Genomic DNA, 19,111 nt, shown 5'->3' on the forward strand with positions numbered 1-19,111 from the left:
GCATGCCTGACAATGCTGCAGCATGCTCCTAATGAGATGACGGATAGCGTCCTGGGGGATTTCCTCCCAGATCTGGACCAGGGCAAAATTGAGCACCTGGACAGTCCGAGGTGCAACCTGACAGCATCGGATGGACTGAAACATAATGTCCCAGAAGTGCTCAATTGGATTTAGGCCAGGTGAGCATAGGGGCCAGTCAGTGGTATCAGTTGCTCAATTTCTGAACTGACAAAACTGTCAAGCCCATTTTTGGAGCTTTGCGTGAAACACACACACAAAGGAAATAAACATGTGTATAGCAAAACATGTGTAATTACAGAATTTTCTGGGTGAAATACACTTAATTTTTTGGAAAAATTTCAAGGGTGCATGTGTGTTTGTGTGTGTGTGTGTGTGTGTGTGTGTATATATATATATATATATATATATATATATATATATATATATATATATATATATATATATATATATATATGTAATTTTTTAAATTTTTTTTTAATTTGTAATTTTTTTCACAGTGTGTGTACATGCATATACATAAGGATAGATATTTAATTGATTATCTTTTTAAGCATGTAAATTAAGTGGTATCATGTTTTTAATGGTAAATCAGGGACCATTTTCTTTAGAATGCTTTTTTGTTGCTATTTTACATGTGCAAAATAAAGCAATCAATGAAAAAATTAAGACACTGGGCTATTTTCATAACACTGGAGACCAAACTCCTCTTCTGGTAATCACTTTGTTTTTGTGGTACTGTTCTTTGTTTACACACGCGCCACCATCTTAAGGCTGATTTTTAATTCCATACTACCATTCTGACCTTTTAAACAACAGGAGATTACATCTCACTGTGATGAATTAATAAACTAGTATGAATCACAGAATGCGTATGCTCTTTTTGATCAGTTGCTATTAGTTTTCTGTTGAAATCTTGTCTCTGACCTTACTTCCGACCACAGACTCTGTTGTTGGCATGACAACTGTGAATCGCTGCCTGGATGCAGCCAAGGCTTGCAATGTGGACGACTTGTGCCAGAAGCTCCGCACAGAATATGTCTCAGCTTGTATCAAACCTACTGCCAAGTCAGGTCTGTGCAACCGGCCTAAATGCAATAAGGCCCTGCGCAGGTTCTTTGACCGTGTTCCTGCTGACTACACACACGAGCTGCTCTTCTGCCCATGCACGGACACAGCGTGTGCAGAGCGTCGAAGGCAGACCATTGTGCCCAGCTGCTCCTATGAAACTGTGGAAAAACCTCACTGCATTGCACAGATGAGGACCTGCAATGCTGACTATGTGTGCAGGTTAGAACAGAGCTAATTAATTGATAATAGACTGTGTTTCCACTCTATTTCCGATTCTATTTGTGGCAAGTGTACGCATCAATACATTAAGGAGGCACATATGCATCCTTAAATTAATTATATAACATTATAAGTTTCTCCTTGTACTATTTCCAACTATTTTGTCAGTCTGAGACATATAATCAGGCACCTGTCCAGTGAGGTGGTGATGGTAGTTATTGTTTTGCTATGCAGCCAAAACCAGTTAGTTCTGTCTCGAGGGTCATTCTAGCTTGCAGCAAACTGCCAGAGCAGAACAAGGACTACCATCACCATCTACTGAAGTTCGAGTTTCTCTCTGGAGAAGCTAGGTGGTCAGAAAGACACGATACAGGAAAGGCTGAATAGCAGCAGCTAAACTTTCAAAGTAAGAGCAAGGGTATTACAGACTATGCAATCAATTGCAGATAGAATTTTCTATCAGAAGGACAAAAATAAAATGATAAAAATTTTTTAAATTAATCACTAAATGTAGCCTTCCTGGATACCCTGCCTAAGAAAAAAATTATTTGTGGGAAAGCACTTTTCTGATTTTGATACAATAACACATGGCTCTAAAATAACTGTAAACTTTGACATTGCCTAATAGTCCCTTTTCTCAGTGTTTTCCTTGGATATAGATTTTACACGTATTCACCATACATATTTAGGCCAGTGCTGTTCAATATTACGGTTCTTTGAAACTAAACAAACAGCCACTCAATCAACAAAATGGCCTGCTGTTTTACCCTAAAGCTTTGTACCACCAGTGGTTAGAACACCCCAGAGAGCCTGTTGGAATAACACATTAAATATTTAGCACAGATAAAGAGCCAGATGGATCAGAGTTATCGCTCATTGCTATCTCTGGTCATGGCCATTATTTTTCCACAGCCCCATTAGACTCAGAGGGCTTTACTAATGATCCCAGGTCTGGGGGATGAAATGTATTACTCTTTCTATCACTTTCACATTACAGCTCAGTGCTTTCACTCCTCACGATGGCCAACAATATTTCTTTATGTTAGAGAGTCAAGCTCTTAATTAAATGAACAAGTTATAACTTATAAGTTACTTAAAATAAGTAATAATATTTTAAAAAAGGAAACAGCAAACCTTTTAGATAAAAAAAATTACAGAGGTCTTTCATGTTCTTGCTAACTAGAACCCATTTTGTGTTTTTATAGGTCTCGTCTTGCACAGTTTCAGTATGACTGTGAACCCTCCAAAACATCCGCCAGTGGCTGCAAGCAAGAGAACTATGGAGCCTGTCTACTCGCCTACACAGGGCTTATAGGTAGGTGCACATTTGAGACGTAGCACAAGGAGCGAAAACACATAAAGTCGAAAAATAAAATGAATTGAGCACCTGTAGGAGGAAAGAGGCAGTATGTAAGTGAAGGTATGTCGCAGATGCTGTGAGAGAGACGGAAAGAGGAAATTGTGCAGCCACAAACACGCAGGAATGAGTGAAAGCTACCTAGAAGCAAAATTAATAAATACGGAACAGGTTAAGATTGAGTGGGCGAATGAAATGAAACTTCTTTTTCTAAATGCAAAGACAAAGTTCAACTTGGTGTAAGATTCAAAAGCATAAAAATCTCTCATTACAGAAAAAGCTGAGGCTCTTTATATAATGTGAAGCTTAATCTGTTTTTTAACAGGTGGCAAAAGAAAAAGAACAGACAGATTTCTTTTCCATACACCGGAAAGAGGAGCTAACCTTAATGCATTTCAGGATCCTCAAATGGTGCCCCTCAGCACAAACACACTTGGCATTTTTATTCTTGTCTTGTATTTATTAAAGTACTTGAAATCTAACAACACTATGTTGGAAAAAAAAGAGCAACAGAAAGCAATCTCAATGCCAGAGACTTCTGTGACCTAAAAAAACGAAAATTGAAGTATTTTTCAGTATCAATCTATTATATAATATTAGTCAGCGTGTAGCCAGTCTAACCTGCGGTGCTATAATATTACCATCCTCTTTACATCAGGTCAGTGCATAGGAAATGCAGAGTCCATTAATGTTTCAGAAAATAATGCACCATGATTACAGTGTAACAACTCAAAAGCAATGCACATTTAATATCGATTGATGCCTGGTGCTGTCTCTCTGCAGGAAGTACAATAACTCCCAACTATGTTGACAACTCCACGTCCAGTGTAGCCCCATGGTGCTCATGCTCAGCCAGTGGGAGCCAAAGAGAAGAGTGTGATAATTTCCTGGGATATTTCACTGACAACATCTGTCTAAGTGAGTGCTACCGTGTTACTCTAACCCTGTAGGAGTTGTGTTCATTTAGAGATATTTTGTTTAGTTTGTGATAGTTTGTGATCACTCTTAATGTTTACTTCTGTGAAATGGATCAGATTCATGTCAGTCTGTATAACTTGGCCCCCACTGAACAAATAGGCTATTTGTGTCAGTCTATAGAACATGTGAGGGAAGCTTTGCTGTGTGTGTGTTGCAAATGTATTTCTTGCACTTGGTGAATGTACACTCTGTCTTCCTGCCATTGCAGCTCTTATATTTGTTGCTACTGGATCTAGAACAGAATTTAGATCAGGGAACATTTACGGTTACGGATAAATTTCTAGGCGGCGCCTGGGATGAAAAGTTCAAAATCAGGTTTGACGTCCTCCCATTTGTGTTGGCCCTGGTTGCACCACACTGGCAGTAATGTGGGTGGCTCATTCCTTGGACAAAAAGGCCAGTCAGTTTCAACATTTTTTAACCTCCATATTTCTGTCCTGGTTTGGCTGCTGACAGGCTTATTTTGGAGCTAAGTGATGGTTAATCTTATCTCACTTAAACGGCCTCGTGTTGTGAGAACGCATCATCCAAATCTTCCTCTCTTTTAAGATTTCTAAGTAGAGATTCTGTTTGCAATCTTGATTGATAAGGAGCATTACATGCAAAACAATTTATTTGTTGTGCCCCCACCCTGAGTTTGCAGCAGGGATAGAGTGTAAGAAAATATAGAAAAGGTCAGACGGTAAAACGGGGAAAATTGTGCAGGAATGTGGGAACAGACAGGTGTAGGTAGTTGAAATGTAACAATGTTGCAGGGTTTTCCGGAGCAGAAAGACAAAACACACATGCATGCATTTCATATAAACCAACAACCTGTCCCACCACCTGCCCCTCAATATCCCATACACACATACATACACCTGGACACACACAGTAACAGCAGGCATACCGGAGAGGTTGAAAGGGTACAGAACCTTGACACTTTTACGACTCATGTGTAATTAGTGTGTGTGTGTGTGTGTGTGTGTGTGTGTGTGTGTGTGTGTGTGTGTGTGTGTGTGCTGGGGGGTTGGGGGTTGCAGTGTGTAGTCACTGAAAATGTGTTCAGAAAATGAGCCAAAGGCAAGAAATCAGAGGTTGAAATAATGATAAATTGCATAATTTCCCTTTTGGTAAATAGTGAAAACAGGCCCCTTAGACCCAAATACCACACAGGGGTTCAACTCCAAGGACACTTAGTGGTCTTACTAACAGTTCTCTTACATCATAACCATATATCTTGGTAACTTATATTTTCTTTACTTTCAGCATTCAAATACAAATTGCATGTGTGACATGTTACTATAAAACCATTCTTTAACATTTTGGACCTGTCTTCTGTAAAAAGACTTGGCCTTGGTTTTGTGCCACCTGATGTGCAATAGTACCACAACTGACACTTTCAAGCTAACAAACAGGTTTAAAAAGACATAGACTGCAATGGTGGCGTGGTGGTTAGTACTGCTGCCTCACAGCTAGAAGAACAGCTAGAAGGTCTGGGTTCAAATCCACCTTGGCCTTTCTGTGTGGAGGTTGCATGTTCTCGCTGTGTCTGCATGGGTTTCCTCCCACAGTCCAAAGACATGCAGTTAAATTGACTGGGGATTCTAAATAGTTCGTCAACAAACTATTGGAATAGCTGTCTGTCTCTCTGTGTTAGCCCTGCGACAGGCTGGCGACCTGTACAGGGTGTGCCCTGTGAGAGCTGGGATAGGCTCCAGCCCCCCTCCGACCCTGAACAGGATAAGCAGATGGATAGACTGCAACTGTACAGCTGAAACAAATCCTGTTTTCCAGAAGTGCTTGCTTGTTCTGATCTCTGTGGTTTCACATCCTTTTCACTTAACTCCTGATAACCTGTAATAGGGGACATTCAAGGGACTTGATATGAAAAACAAATTAAGCTCCATGACAGACGTAGCGATAGGACGGAGCTGTTGGGATTCAGTGAGACAAATGTTTCGCAGCATGCTTCAACAGTGGCAGAGAGAGATGTATTTAAATCAAGGAGCTTGTGCTTTTTGTAAAATGAAGACTGTGCTCTTTTCTCACTCTCTCTGTTTCAGGCTTTCATTTATGAATGAAACAAAACACGTCTTTATTTTGCATTATTAATATGCACTTTATGTGGTTTCCTTGGCAATTCCAAGACAGTTGAGACAGTCACTTCTAAGTAAATTATATGTAAGCAGCTCTGTAATTATTGGGCAATTTTATACTTATCTTAGTCAAACATATTTATGCATTTCTTTCCTTTTTTTTTTTTTTCAAAGAACTGATGAGAAACTAGAGCTATAACTCCTCACAAATACTGCTGAAGATTTTGGATACAAATGTAACCCTTCAGGTATGTTTAGAAACAGTACTTTCTACCTCAGAGGCAAATACTATGAAGCAGGATTTGGGCTTATCAAGCTTAACGTAAGATTCAATCTTGGATTTTCAGTACTATGAAAGCATTTCATTTCTTACTGGGGCTCATTACTACCACTTATGCTGCAGCTCTAACATGCTCTAGAGCAAGTTATCTTTGAGATCAAAGATGCAAAATAACCGTCTACTGACCAACTCTGTCACCATTCTTGGAAGATCCTTCAGACCTCAGTGCGTGGATAGGAAGAGGGTCTAAGGTGTTTTAAGAGCATCTAAATTAGGAGTGGGCAATTAAGTTTCCCAAGAGCCCACATGAGAAACTGGTACTGTTGTGGAGGGCTTCACCAGTAAGATTAATAATATTGAATTGAGTTCAGCTTATTGGTGCGGCAGTTTTATTGTTCTATAAGCATCGATACATGATCCTAAAACAGAGCACCTACTTAGATTAGAGATTAGATTAAACTTTATTAATCCCTTTAAGAAGATTCTGTCAGGGAAATTAACTTGTACTTATCAAATTTCCAAGTACAGACTATATTTGAAATATGGGTTTATAGTTATTTATTTAACTTGCTCTTCAGACCGTTAAGGTTAAAACTAACTTACACACATCTATACATTAATTTTATTGTAATCTGTCAGATCCTCCTGTTTCTTAATGACAGAGCCATAAAACTGATAAGCCTGTTGACTTACACAGTGAGCATTTTTTTAATGTTTTTCCTTTATGGCTTCACATTGGCTAACTTTGTTATTATAGTAGTGCCAACCAAAGTGCTTAAAGCTGTTGAACTTGCTTTGTAGTCTGGCACATGGGTCTTTAGTGATCTAGAGCCCTGCAACACTGATGCTACAGATTAACTTTCAAAGCTCACTGATATTTGATAACATGCCTCTCTGCATATTGTATTTTTTTTTAACACATAAACAACTGTTACCGCTCAAACACACTCAGCTGACACAACACAAGTTAGTCAGCACAGCCATGCATCTGTTTGCATTATGTCTAAAGCCCCACACTGACTTCTGTTGTCTCTTTGTTTTCCATGCTAATTTTTAAACTTCCCCTCTTTCCCTCATATTTTTATGACCTCTGCTCTAGAGCGTGAATAATTAATGTCCGTATTACTGACCTTAGTGAGCATATATCTCTCACAGAACCTGTACACATAGTGAATATCTTTGGTATGTGTGGCGAGGTGAATCTTTGGCCAGTCTTTCCTTGGGCCCCCTGCCTAGAAAAGATACAGAGAGAGGTCTCACAGTTATTTGGCCAGTGCAAATGGCCTAGGAGTTAATGAGGTCGATGTGGAGACGCAGGTGCAGTTTGGATACTTGAAGAGAATACTGAGTATTTTCGCTTTTCTTTTTTCCTTTTCTCCTGTGCTGTCCAAACTAGCCCTGGCCCAGCAGAACCTCTTATGCAAGATTTACAACGCAGAACAGGAGGCATCTGTCATGACTGAATAAGCCATAAATGTAACTCAGTGAAAGCATATGAAGCTGGTGTTGCTGAAGACTAGTAACATTTTTTTTGCTGCTGTGTCTAATGTTTCAGGTAATGCGTTCATGATGTTTGGAAAGGAGTCAAACCAACAGCCGACTTTCAACCAGTACAGCCCAACGAGCAAAGGCAGGCAAGAAAACAGCAGCACCACTTCTCCACCAGAAACCATAGAAACTATGAGGAACATTCTGGATACAATAATACCAACACAGGTATGCAGTTTTTTTTTTTTTTGTCATTCTTTTGTTGCAGTCAGTTTTCACTGCAGCAGGTCTGCAATTCAGGAGTGAATCATTTCTAACATTTGGCAAAAGCATTTCTTAGATTTACAACAATGTAGGCATTTGAAATTATTTTGCCATGCACTGTAAAAGACTGACATAATCACATAAATTTGTCCAGTGAAAATGATAAATAGCATGCCAATCTAAGCTATGAACATTTGAATTCATCCTTAAATGGGACCATCATGGGACACCATTATAGCTAATACTGAGATCAAGCAACACAATACTAGCCAGATAATACCCCTAACCTCCCAGCGACGTGGGGCTCTGGGAGCAAAAACGATTAGGAAGTGTAAAAATAAACTGGCAAAAAGATAAGCATTATTTCAATAACAATAATAATAAAATTAGTAATTAAACCATGGAGAACATTTTAAATTCTGTGCACATATACTGCACAATAGCAATTTCACTCTCTTCATACAGAGTGGAAGTAGAAGAAAAGAAGGAGTCCACCTTAACTGCCAAGTGATGATCCATGGTTCCTACTGTAGGTTAAATTTTATTCATAAAAATGTAAGTTGCACACATAAATATTCAGTGGGCCACTGAAGCTGGTCTTTGGCACATTCATGAACATTTTGCAAGCTTTGAACAACAGCAAGCTATGCATGTTCAAGGTCCAATGTGGCATGGTAACTAGCCATCTTTCTTGGGGAGGACATGGCTGTAAATTCTGACTATGAACAAAGTAGCACACAGACCGTGTCAAAAGGCAAACATATTGTTTTGTCTGAGGTTCTAATTACATTTCAGTTCAAGCAGCCCTTGCTTCCACTTTAGTTTTGCTTCACTCCTTATATTGCACCAAAAGCAAAGTTAAGCCTTGCGTTGTATTATTGGTGTGAACACAGTCATGTTGGAGACCCCTAACAGCCAATGGGATGAGGAGGAGCACAACTAATAGCTGGAATATAGTTATAGTAACATTTTTTCACAACTTATCTACCATTAAGCCCTACATTTTTGTGCTCTCCTTTTTTCCCGTATCTATATAAAAGCAAAGTTTAAACTGTATCTTTAAGTTTGTCCTCCATTTTTTGATTATTAGTAGCAGCAGGAGAGAATGCACTGGTACTTATATGGTGCCTTTTTACTTATTTTAGCACTCAAAGTGCTCTCTTACTACAAGTCACCCAATCACACTGTATTTTCATACAGTGCTTTTATCTATGCCTAAAATTCACACACCATCATGGGACACCATTATCACTAATACTGAGATCAGGCAACACAATACTAGCCAGATAATACCCCTAACCTCCCAGCGACACACACACACACACACACACACACACACACGGATGCATCGGGGGCAGCTCAAGGTTCAGTACCTTGCACATGGAATTTTTCAGCATTCAGACTGCAGCAATCAGAGATGAATCCACCGACCTTTCAATTGGTAGATGACCTCATGCTGCCACCTGAGCCACAACCACTCCATGAATCCACTGTCTATAGGAGAGTCCCAGCTGATGGGTTTTCATGATGCAGCACAAAGCGAATTTTTCGCCAAAGTTGAAATTACTATTCTGCCTCTGTTCGCATCAGGCAGTGCAAATTTGGGTCAGTTTACCTCATTGCATAGCCTTTGTATATAATCATAACACATGAAATATTTACTTTGACTAAATTAAGTAAAAATTAAATGCGAGTGGAACAAGACAGATTTAAAACAAACTGGCTTACTGAATACGTGTATTTTACATTCAGATGTGCTGTATTTAGAGATATATTGGTAAAGAGTTGCCAAAGATCTTTGGATGACAAGATCCTAACGTGCATCTTTTTACATTTGACTAAAACTGAAAAGAAAATGTATAAATGTGTCTGACACAAGTGTAACATATGAAAGACATAAAAGGAGCATGAACCACTTAAGTGTGTTTGGCGCTGTGTCTTTAAACCTTGTTCTGAACCTGGCTTTGCAGTGCTGAGGTGAATCCTAAAACAGAGTATCACTAATTTGCTTTTACACAAGCAGTGATGACACCTGAAATGGAAAGTGTATCCAACGATTAAACAGATTAGCAGGGATGAAAGAACGGAAAAAAACAAACAAACAACTAATCTCCCTATCTCCTTTCAGATCCTAGGAAATGAATTACTAGTGGGCCACTCCACCATGTCATCTAACAGTCTCCTAAATGCTGCCTCACCTCACAGCCTAATGCTTCAAGCTGCCTCCAGCCTTCTGTTGCTGCTCCTTCAAATCCTTATCAATGAACACTAAAGACTGCAGGGGGGCATGCCAAGGATTCTCCTAGTATCAAGCAGATGGGAGGACCTGTGCAGTTCAGAGGAAGTGGACATGTGATCTTATTTCTCCCTCTAAATATGTACAGCAGTTCTGTTCTTCTATTTTTCTGTCTAAATAGTCCGGTTCCACCTGTCAGAGTTCTCATTCTGAGTGTGGGAGCCTTCTACAGACAGATGCCTGTCTGTACATTTGTATATTATTATTATTATTATTATTGCAATCAAGCTGAAATGAAGTCAAGGTACTGCTTTTGTGGACTAGCTAAATTTTCAGCTATCTCTGTGTATCTCTATTTAGTTATAATATAACAAATCTGTGTGATATTTAGACATGAAGTATGTACTGTAAAGATTTGTATTATGAACAGAGGCTCTTGTTTGAATATGGTTATGAAAAATGACTGGGGAAAACCAGTGAGCTTTGTATGTGCTCTGTGCTCAGTGGATAAAGTGTTCTGAAAGCTGCCGGAGAAGATGGGGGCAATAATACCAGTCTCTTCAACTGAGTGAAAAGAGGACCATTATATCTGACCAATACTGGAATTGTCGAGTGACCAAGAGACAACAGAGCTGCATTTCACTCAGACATCCTGGACTAATGCACTGATTCCAACATGTCTAGCACAACCATAAAGAAGAGATGTGGCAAATCAGAGCACATAACAAAAAACCTTGACATTATCATCATCCTTTCCATTAGAACTGTCCCTTTCTCGAACTCCCTGGCAACACTTCATTTGTTATCGCTAAGGCCTCAGAAGATAGAAAATACAAGTCCTTGGTCTTTATCAGCGAAGACGAGTTTTGGGACTTGAAAGGAAATAACCAGAAAAGTTGAAGCTTTTTACCTGTAGCTGCTGTGCGTTGTGTTTGTGAGTGTAATACCCCTTTGTTTCTCATTGTGTAAGTGATCATTGCTATATGGCGCGCTGAGTTTTTGTGCCAGAGAGGAAAGTGAATGGTTTGACTTACTGAGTGCCGCCAACACCAGTAGGGAGCCTGTTAGAGATTTGACAACAATGAATGATTCAGTATTTCCTGCTCTGGGAACATGCCAATAAAGTCTGAACAGGACCCGAGGAGTAGCAAATAAAAGTTCTCTGATCATTATGAATACATTTTGTTATTCAGCCTTTTCTAATTAAATGATATATGTTTAGTGCTAATGAAGTTAATACTTATAGGCTACAATCCAACTCCATATTTTTACACTCACCAGTGGGGAGTTTGAGAGACACTGACACCTAAACTAAGAGTCATAATGAGGTACTATGAAGTGCATTATTTGAAGTGAGAATATGACAGGATTTACAGTAATTAATAATTCAGCCCTTTGTGACAAAGTCTGATCTGTCTTAAGCTGATGAATTGCTTCATATTGGAGATACTGTGCTCATATCTTGCTTACTTGCTTCAACTTCCTTAATGGCCATTTGAAACAAATTTTACGCCCTAAAGGCATTCGGTGTACTAACTCATAAGTACTTACTCAATTATATGACAACTATAACTATTTTTGCTATACTTACTAGCAGATACCAACAGGAGATTCAACCAGGGAAACACATGTTGCTGCCAAAGACTAAATAAGAAAATTCATGAATTCATTGCCAGATGGACCGTCATGGACTGTTTAAGAAAGCCCTTACACATAACAGGTTAAATAGATTAAACATCTGTATATTAAAAGAGCTGTCATGTTTTTGTTTTGTTTGCATAGCTTTGGAAATATGAAGTTGCCGTTATGCTCAGGAGTAAAAGTGAAATCTGGCTGATTTGCTGATTTCTGCTGACATTCACTGTTAACCCTCCTCCTTTGCCACTATTTACATTTTGCACTTGTACTCAATAAATAAGCTGTGATTGTGACACAAAACGATGAATTATCTTGCTGTTAGCCTTGTTAATTATATATAAAAAAATCAATTAAAAAAGATATAACCAGCTGCAATTAAACTAGAAGGTGCATCAAATTATATAATGAAAGCCCAACATGATTTGGGATTTTGCTGATTTCCTGCATACACCTGGCTGCATGAATGTATATTTTCTCTTAATTTTATGCAAAGGTAAACATTATAAAACACTGACATCATAATATTCACTATACTTGCTACTATTTTTGTCTTTGGATGTGAAAAAGATAATTTACATCCAAACTTAAGGGCAACTGACATACACATACTGTTGCAGATATTTGGACTTGTTCTGATATATATCAGCTGATACTTCTTTCCTTCAGACACGTGAAACAGACAAGTAACAAAAATTTGTTACGTGTAGTTATTTATTTACTCATTTGCAGTATGCGCTGTGTGATTCTACTAGGATCAGCTGGTTGTTGTGTTTGGCGTTCAAAACACATATGTGCTCTCTTCTTTACTTTATTCATTTTCATTTATCAGCCTTTATAAATAATAATCCTCATTAGATTGGCAAATAGCTAATACCAGCTGATAAAAAAAAATAAGGAAATTAGCAAAACTGAAAATATTCATTATGCCTGTCACCAAAGCATTTTACAAATGGGCTACTCCAAATAAATAAAGCTGAATCTCATTGTAAAGTTGAATTCAAGGTCAATCCAGTGAAAATTTAATGTGCTGGTTGTTATACTGTAACTCGGCTTGCTCTCAGACATAAAACAGGTTAAGTAAGAGTGTCTCGTCATTATGGAACCAAAAATGGACCTTTGAGCTAATAATTGTGTCATAAGTGTCAAGCACCATCTAACAAATTTAAAGCACAGTTGTAACTGTTGGGAACGCAAATGTTGCCAGTAATGTTGCCATAAGTCAAAGACAGAGTTCATAATAACCAAATAACCACATACTCTGTTAGTGAGACTAAAAATAACAGTGGACTAAGTTACCTTTAACTGTATATGCCTAACATACAGTAGGACTGTTATTTTCACAGTTTAATGCACAGTAATCTGGTCATCATGTTCTCTTTGTCAGATTAAATAGGTTTGCAGTTATTAAACTGGTATATTCCAATTAGTACATGACTGGCTCCATGTTGTAAAGTGTCTCATTTACTGGTTAAATACAATTTAAAAACCAATCTCGCACAACAGTGCTACCATTCAGTGTCATGTTTGTAAAAAAACAAAACAAAAAAAAACAATACAGAACATACATCACTTTTCACTTAAAGCAGAGTTAAGAGAAAGAGTGGACTGGAAAGGTTGAGATATAAAAGTTAACAACTTATGTTTGAGGAGAAAAATTAATCAGGTAAATCCAATTTGTAATTTTTGAGTTATGACTGCAGATGAGTCCCCACTTGTGATAAAAAATGTACAGTCTACAAAGTGCTTTGTCAAAAATAAATGAAGAATAAAACACTCGTTTGCATCATTGTGCAACTGCACCGTGGGAATATATAATGAAGTCAAGGGAGTGACCTCCAACATATTGCATGGCGGTGAGGAACCATGCTCATTTTAAAATTAATGTGGATGATAAACAGATTGCTGTGATTATATCAGAACTGCTCAGCTGATTTATACCAGACTCATTACTCCATGAGTGATGCGTTTTCATTTTCACAGTGCAGTGTTGCGGAAAAAACAAACCTAGTTAGGAATCATCTCTTATCCCTGATGACCCATGGTACAATTTGTCAAACTGGAACCTTACTCCTATTAAAATCACTCTTTTAATATATACAAGATAATTAAAAAAAAAAAAAAATCCTAAAGAAATTTTAATGGAGCTCAGGAAATGTCAAATACACATCTCCTCATATTGCACACAGCTTGCATGTTCAGTCTTGCTACGTTTGTCACAATTTTGCTAATAGCACTCTTCCATGTAGTATAGCTTCTTGGAGGCAGTTATGGTTACGGTGTATCACAAATCAAGTCTTTTGCAGTCAAAAAGATAGCAATTTCCATAAATATGAAGCAGTCAGTAATTCACCTTTTATATTACACTGAATTTAACACAATCTGGGAACCCACAGGCAAGTGTGCTAAATTATAGCTTCTGGGGGCAGTAGCCAGTTTTTCAAATCTTTCAGTGTAGGTAGTGAATAACTGGACACATATAGATTTTATATATATATTTTTTTTTACAAATGAAGATATAAAAAAAAAAGCTAATAAAATGCTAGTCAATGTATTTTGACAAATGCCATCCCCCTTTCACTTTCTACAGAGACCATTTACTTCCATCAACCAACACCTTCTTAAAAGTGGCTGAAAGTCAGTACCACAAAAACTACACGCTGTCTAGCTGAAACCTGAACATTATGATTTATAGGGATGAACTCTAACATAGTTAATTGTTACAATTAAAGTTCTTTCTCCAAGGCAAAAAAAAAAAGAAAAGAAAAGAAAATATATATATTTTTTTGGATGTTTAGAATTCACTGTACAGAGCAGTGTTTTATATTAAAGCATTGATGCAATCCTGTTCTCGTTTATGAATTTAAGGTACACAAGTGTAAGCATAATTTGAGACACCAAATTTACAACTTACAAGATGTATCGTTGGGTGGGATGCTGGGAATTTTTATTAAACTGTGGGACTTTAACACAAGCAGACAATGACAGTTAAAGGGGACGATGTGACTCGGGGGGAATGGACTGTCTGATTCAGATCTATAAGTAATGTTCTCTTATTGGACTTTTGTGAAGCTTGTCAATAACAAAAGCCATGTTTAAACACAAGTGTATTAATAAGTGTGTTTGGCATCAGGACACCTTAGGTCACTAGTCGATATTATTTTTCATTGTAAAATTAGACCTGAGTTGGATCAGATAGCAGGGGGAAAAGACTGAGAGCCAGCATACTTCCAAATTCATAGTGTTTGACAGTTTGGGATATCATCCCACCTCTGGCAGAGTTTATATGGCACAATGAGTTTGAATTAGACAGTTGAAGTGATTTGGGTATCTTTCTGGGATGCCTCCCACATGAGGTAATTAGGGCATATCCAGCTGGGCAGAGACACCAGGATACACTGGGCAGATTATGTCCTTCAACCAGTTTTCACAGGGCTGTATGCAGCTCTGTGAAAAATTAAGTACTGTACACCTGGTGCTGCCAGTCAAATGAACATGATTAATTGCTCATTGGCAAGTGTGACCACTTCTATAAAACAAAATTTTTTGTCAGTTTGCTGATGTAGAGCATTTAGTTGTGTCTTCCCAGGAGTGGACATCCGAGCAATTCTGTTCCTTTTAGAGGAAAAAGCCTTAGATTTTCAAAAGCTGCATTTCACCAAACTAGACTCCTGGAACAATGTCCTTTGGACAGACAAGACCAAAGTTGAGATGTTTGGCCACAATGCACAGCATACCATCTGTCAAGGACAGTGGAGGGATGATGATTTAGGCTTGCTTTGCAGCCACAGGACCTGGGCACCTCGCAGCCATTGAGCTGAACATGAACTCCTGTGTATCCCAAAGTATTCTAGAGGCTATCTGCCCAACAGCTAAAGTTTGGCCCAAACTGGATCATGCAACAGGACAATGATCCCAAGCACACCAGCAAATCTACAAATCAGTCAAAGTGTTGTAATGGTTGTAATGTTGTGGCAGGTTGTGGCACAAAGCTGTGCTTAAATAATGTGTGCAAACCTCAATGAAGCAACACTGTAAAGAAGAGTGAGCTAAACACACACAATGATGTGTGAGGCTGGTAAGTTCATACACTAAACTATTACTTCAAGTTGCTTCAAGTTAGTGTTGCTAAAGGTAAATAACGTTTGTCCCCAAATTGAAGAAATTCTCTTTGAAGTTTTCCACACATACTGCAATCATGAGAATGAAATGGATTTGACAGACAAATTACTGGAACACATGATGACCATATCTGTTGCAAAAGTAGAGCCATAAAAGATATGAATAAATAAACTGTGTTAGAAATAATGTTCATGCTTTTAGTTTAGGGCATAAAAGTAATGAAAATGAATTACTTTCAAATTAATTATTTTCCTTCTTACACTGAGGAATTCATATCATATTTATTATTATGGCAACTGGATGCTTTTCAAGTATGAGCTAGAAATCCATTTGCTGCTCACTAGACAAGTATTTCCAGAACCCCACATGTACAGTACAGTGCGTATTGACACATTACACTTACTGCCAGTTAAGACAGTATTTTTTTTTTTAATTCATTGGATGAATGGAATGACCACTCACTAGACATACTGTAGCATTTCATGGTATGTTGGATTAATTTTGTTTCAGATTAAATTTGATTTAGTATTTGGGTTTGTCAGTGACCCAGTTGTTGGCAACGACTAATAATTTACAGGAAAGATGACTTATTGTTTATTTAGGTTATCTTCACTAGATGGAGCACGTGCCTTATGATTTGGGAAGGTAAAACTATCCTGAAGCACAAAAAGGAAGAAATATGATGTTTTCCCCTCTATGTTTAACCTCATTCCTTTCTAATATACCATGCATTTTTCTATAACTTTCATGTGTTTGGGACTATCACTTGGATTCATTCACCCCTGTTGCCCTTGCCCTTCCGTACGCTGCAGTTTCTACCCAGTGGTGGCTCTGAATCAAACAGCAATCAATAACAACAATCAAATTCTGCCCTAGGGTGTTAACAGCTCTTGCCATTTACCAATGGATCATTTTACCTGCATCAAATCAACACAAAGTTTCAGACTCTATGGGGTTACCATTTTATTTTGTCTGTGTTTATCTTGTTTCCAAGGTAGAGTGAGATTTGTACTTATCACTAATTGCTGTAAACAAAGAAGAAAAAATATAGTAAGGGCTAATGACAATATCATGACATTTTTTTCATATAGTTTCTCATAGACATAATGACTTGTTAATGACTGTAATTTCACTTCCACAGATAAATGTAGCAAAATCACAGCAATCACAAAAATATATGCATTGTTTTTTTCATAGGAATATACAGGTAGCTGTAAATAAACTAGCTCAATAGCAGAGTTAAAAGATTCTTTTCTGAATTAATGCAACATTATACATTTCATGGTTTAATAGACCAGAAAAATCAAAAGTAAGACATAAAATATAATTTAGTTATTTATTTTTAAAAATGTAAATTGTAAACTGCGTACCATTGGCTATACATCATTTAAAATATCTGACTTATACAAAGAAATGCCATTCAAATGCAATATATTGGCAATAAAATTAAAGACAGCAGAGCAATTTCAGCTGTAGATTGGCACAAGACAATGCTTAATGCCTACACTTGTCTTCATTGAAATTATCAGTGGACAAACTGGACAGGGGCTTCAAGCTTGCCAATCCATCCATCCATCCATCCATCCATCCATCCATCCATCCATCCATCCATCCATCCATCCATCCATCCATCCATCCATCCATCCATCCATCCATCCATCCATCCATCCATCCATCATCCTTTTCTTTTTTTAATTTTTCCCTCTCAGTGTTTTTCTTAAACCTGACAAGCTGACAAGCCAGATGTTTTTACACATAAGCATGTGTTCATTACACATAACCGTTTGGAGAGTCTTTGTTGGGAAATGATTGGCCAAGGGAAGGCATTTTCCCACTGGCTGATTTTGACAAATCAGGACAAAGAGAGTACAGATGAGGAAAAAGTATCTGCAGCATGAGTTGCTTTGACAACTAGCAAGCATTTGCATATGTGTGTGTGTGTGTGTGTGTGTGTGTGTGTGTGCCTATATAATTGTGATGTGGAACCAAAACTAACTGGATTACATGTGTAATGTAAAATGTAAAGCACATGTCTCCATGGGTAAAAACAGTGTTGCATAGTTTGTTGTAGATGCACTCCTCCAGTTCTATGTGTATGTTCAATTTTGTCTGCTTATATCTGTGCTTAAGTACAAGTCTGCCTCTTCATACCTATGTTTGCGAAGCGTGTAGGCGTATGTCTGCAGACATCTGTTTTTTTGTGTAATCAGTGTGTATCTATGTGGGGATGCATGAATGGGCAAGTACAAAGCTGTCTAGTAAAGGTAATGTTTTCCTTCTATTCCTACAATGTTTTGTGACATAAGGGAACTCCTTGTACCTTTAGATGTATGGATATGTTTCAATTTAATTCAATTCAATTCAATTTATATAGCACCAAATCACAACAGTCAGCTCAAGGTGCTTCATACTGTAACATGAAGACCATATAATAATTACAGAGAAAACCCAACAATCAAAATTACTCCTATGAGCAAGCATTTGGTGACAGCAGGAAGTAAAAACTCCCTTTTCACAGGAAGAAACCTCTGGCAGGCTCTGGGAGGGGCAGCCATCTGCTGCGACTGGTTGGGGCTGAGGGGAGAGAGACAGGACCAAAGACATGCTGTGGAAGAGCGTGAGAGTGAAAATAGGTAAAAGAAACACTTCCCAGCAGCCTAGGGATATTGCACCATAACTAAGGGGGGGTTCACAGTAACCTAATCCAGCCCTAAGCACAGAATGAGCTTTATCAAAAAGGAAAGTTTTAAGTCTAATTTTAAAAATAGAGGGGGTATCTGTCTCCAGAATCCAGACTGGGAGCTGGTTCCACAGAAGAGGGGCCTCAAACATGAAGGCTCTGCCTCCCATTGGTGGAGGCAGAGCCTCCTGAAGTAAGCCAGCAGTCTGAGAGCAAAGTGCTCTATTGGAGTGAAATGGTTATATGAGGTCTGTAAAATAAGATGGGGCCTGATTATTCAAAACCTGTATGTGAAGAGAAGGGTTTTAAATTTAATTCTGGATCTAACAGGGGGGCAATGAAGAGGAGCCAATATGGGAGAAATATGCTCTCTCTTTCTAGTCCCTGTCAGTACTGCAGTACTGTCAGTACTCTAGCTGCAGCATTTTGGATCAGCTAAAAGTTTTTCAGGGAGATTTAGGACAACCTCATAGTACAGAATTACAATAGTCCAGCCTAGAAATAAGAAATGCATGAATCTACTTCTCAGCATCACCCTGAGATAGGATGTTTCTAATTTTAAAGATATTGGACAAATGCAAGAAAGCGGTCCTACATATTTGTTTAATATGTGCACTGAAGGACACATAATGGTCAAAAATGACTCCAAGATTTCTCACAGTGTTACTGGAGGCCAATGCTGTGC

The 19,111-nt window shown here is 38.1% G+C and overlaps 1 protein-coding gene across 1 annotated transcript in view; it reads left to right on the forward strand.

The window, feature by feature from the left end:
- Positions 1-11,930, forward strand: part of gfra4b (GDNF family receptor alpha 4b) — a 60,609-nt gene extending 48,679 nt beyond the window's left edge. The window contains exons 5-9 of the mRNA XM_030739348.1: positions 963-1,308; positions 2,514-2,623; positions 3,449-3,583; positions 7,557-7,717; positions 9,882-11,930. Of these exons, the coding sequence (XP_030595208.1) occupies positions 963-1,308; positions 2,514-2,623; positions 3,449-3,583; positions 7,557-7,717; positions 9,882-10,025 (896 nt within the window). The 3' untranslated portion in view covers positions 10,026-11,930. The remainder of the gene's footprint in view (positions 1-962; positions 1,309-2,513; positions 2,624-3,448; positions 3,584-7,556; positions 7,718-9,881) is intronic.
- Positions 11,931-19,111: the final 7,181 nt, after the last annotated feature.

This window comes from Archocentrus centrarchus, chromosome 10 (genome assembly GCF_007364275.1).
Source record: "Archocentrus centrarchus isolate MPI-CPG fArcCen1 chromosome 10, fArcCen1, whole genome shotgun sequence".
NCBI classification, from domain to species: Eukaryota; Metazoa; Chordata; class Actinopteri; order Cichliformes; family Cichlidae; genus Archocentrus; species Archocentrus centrarchus.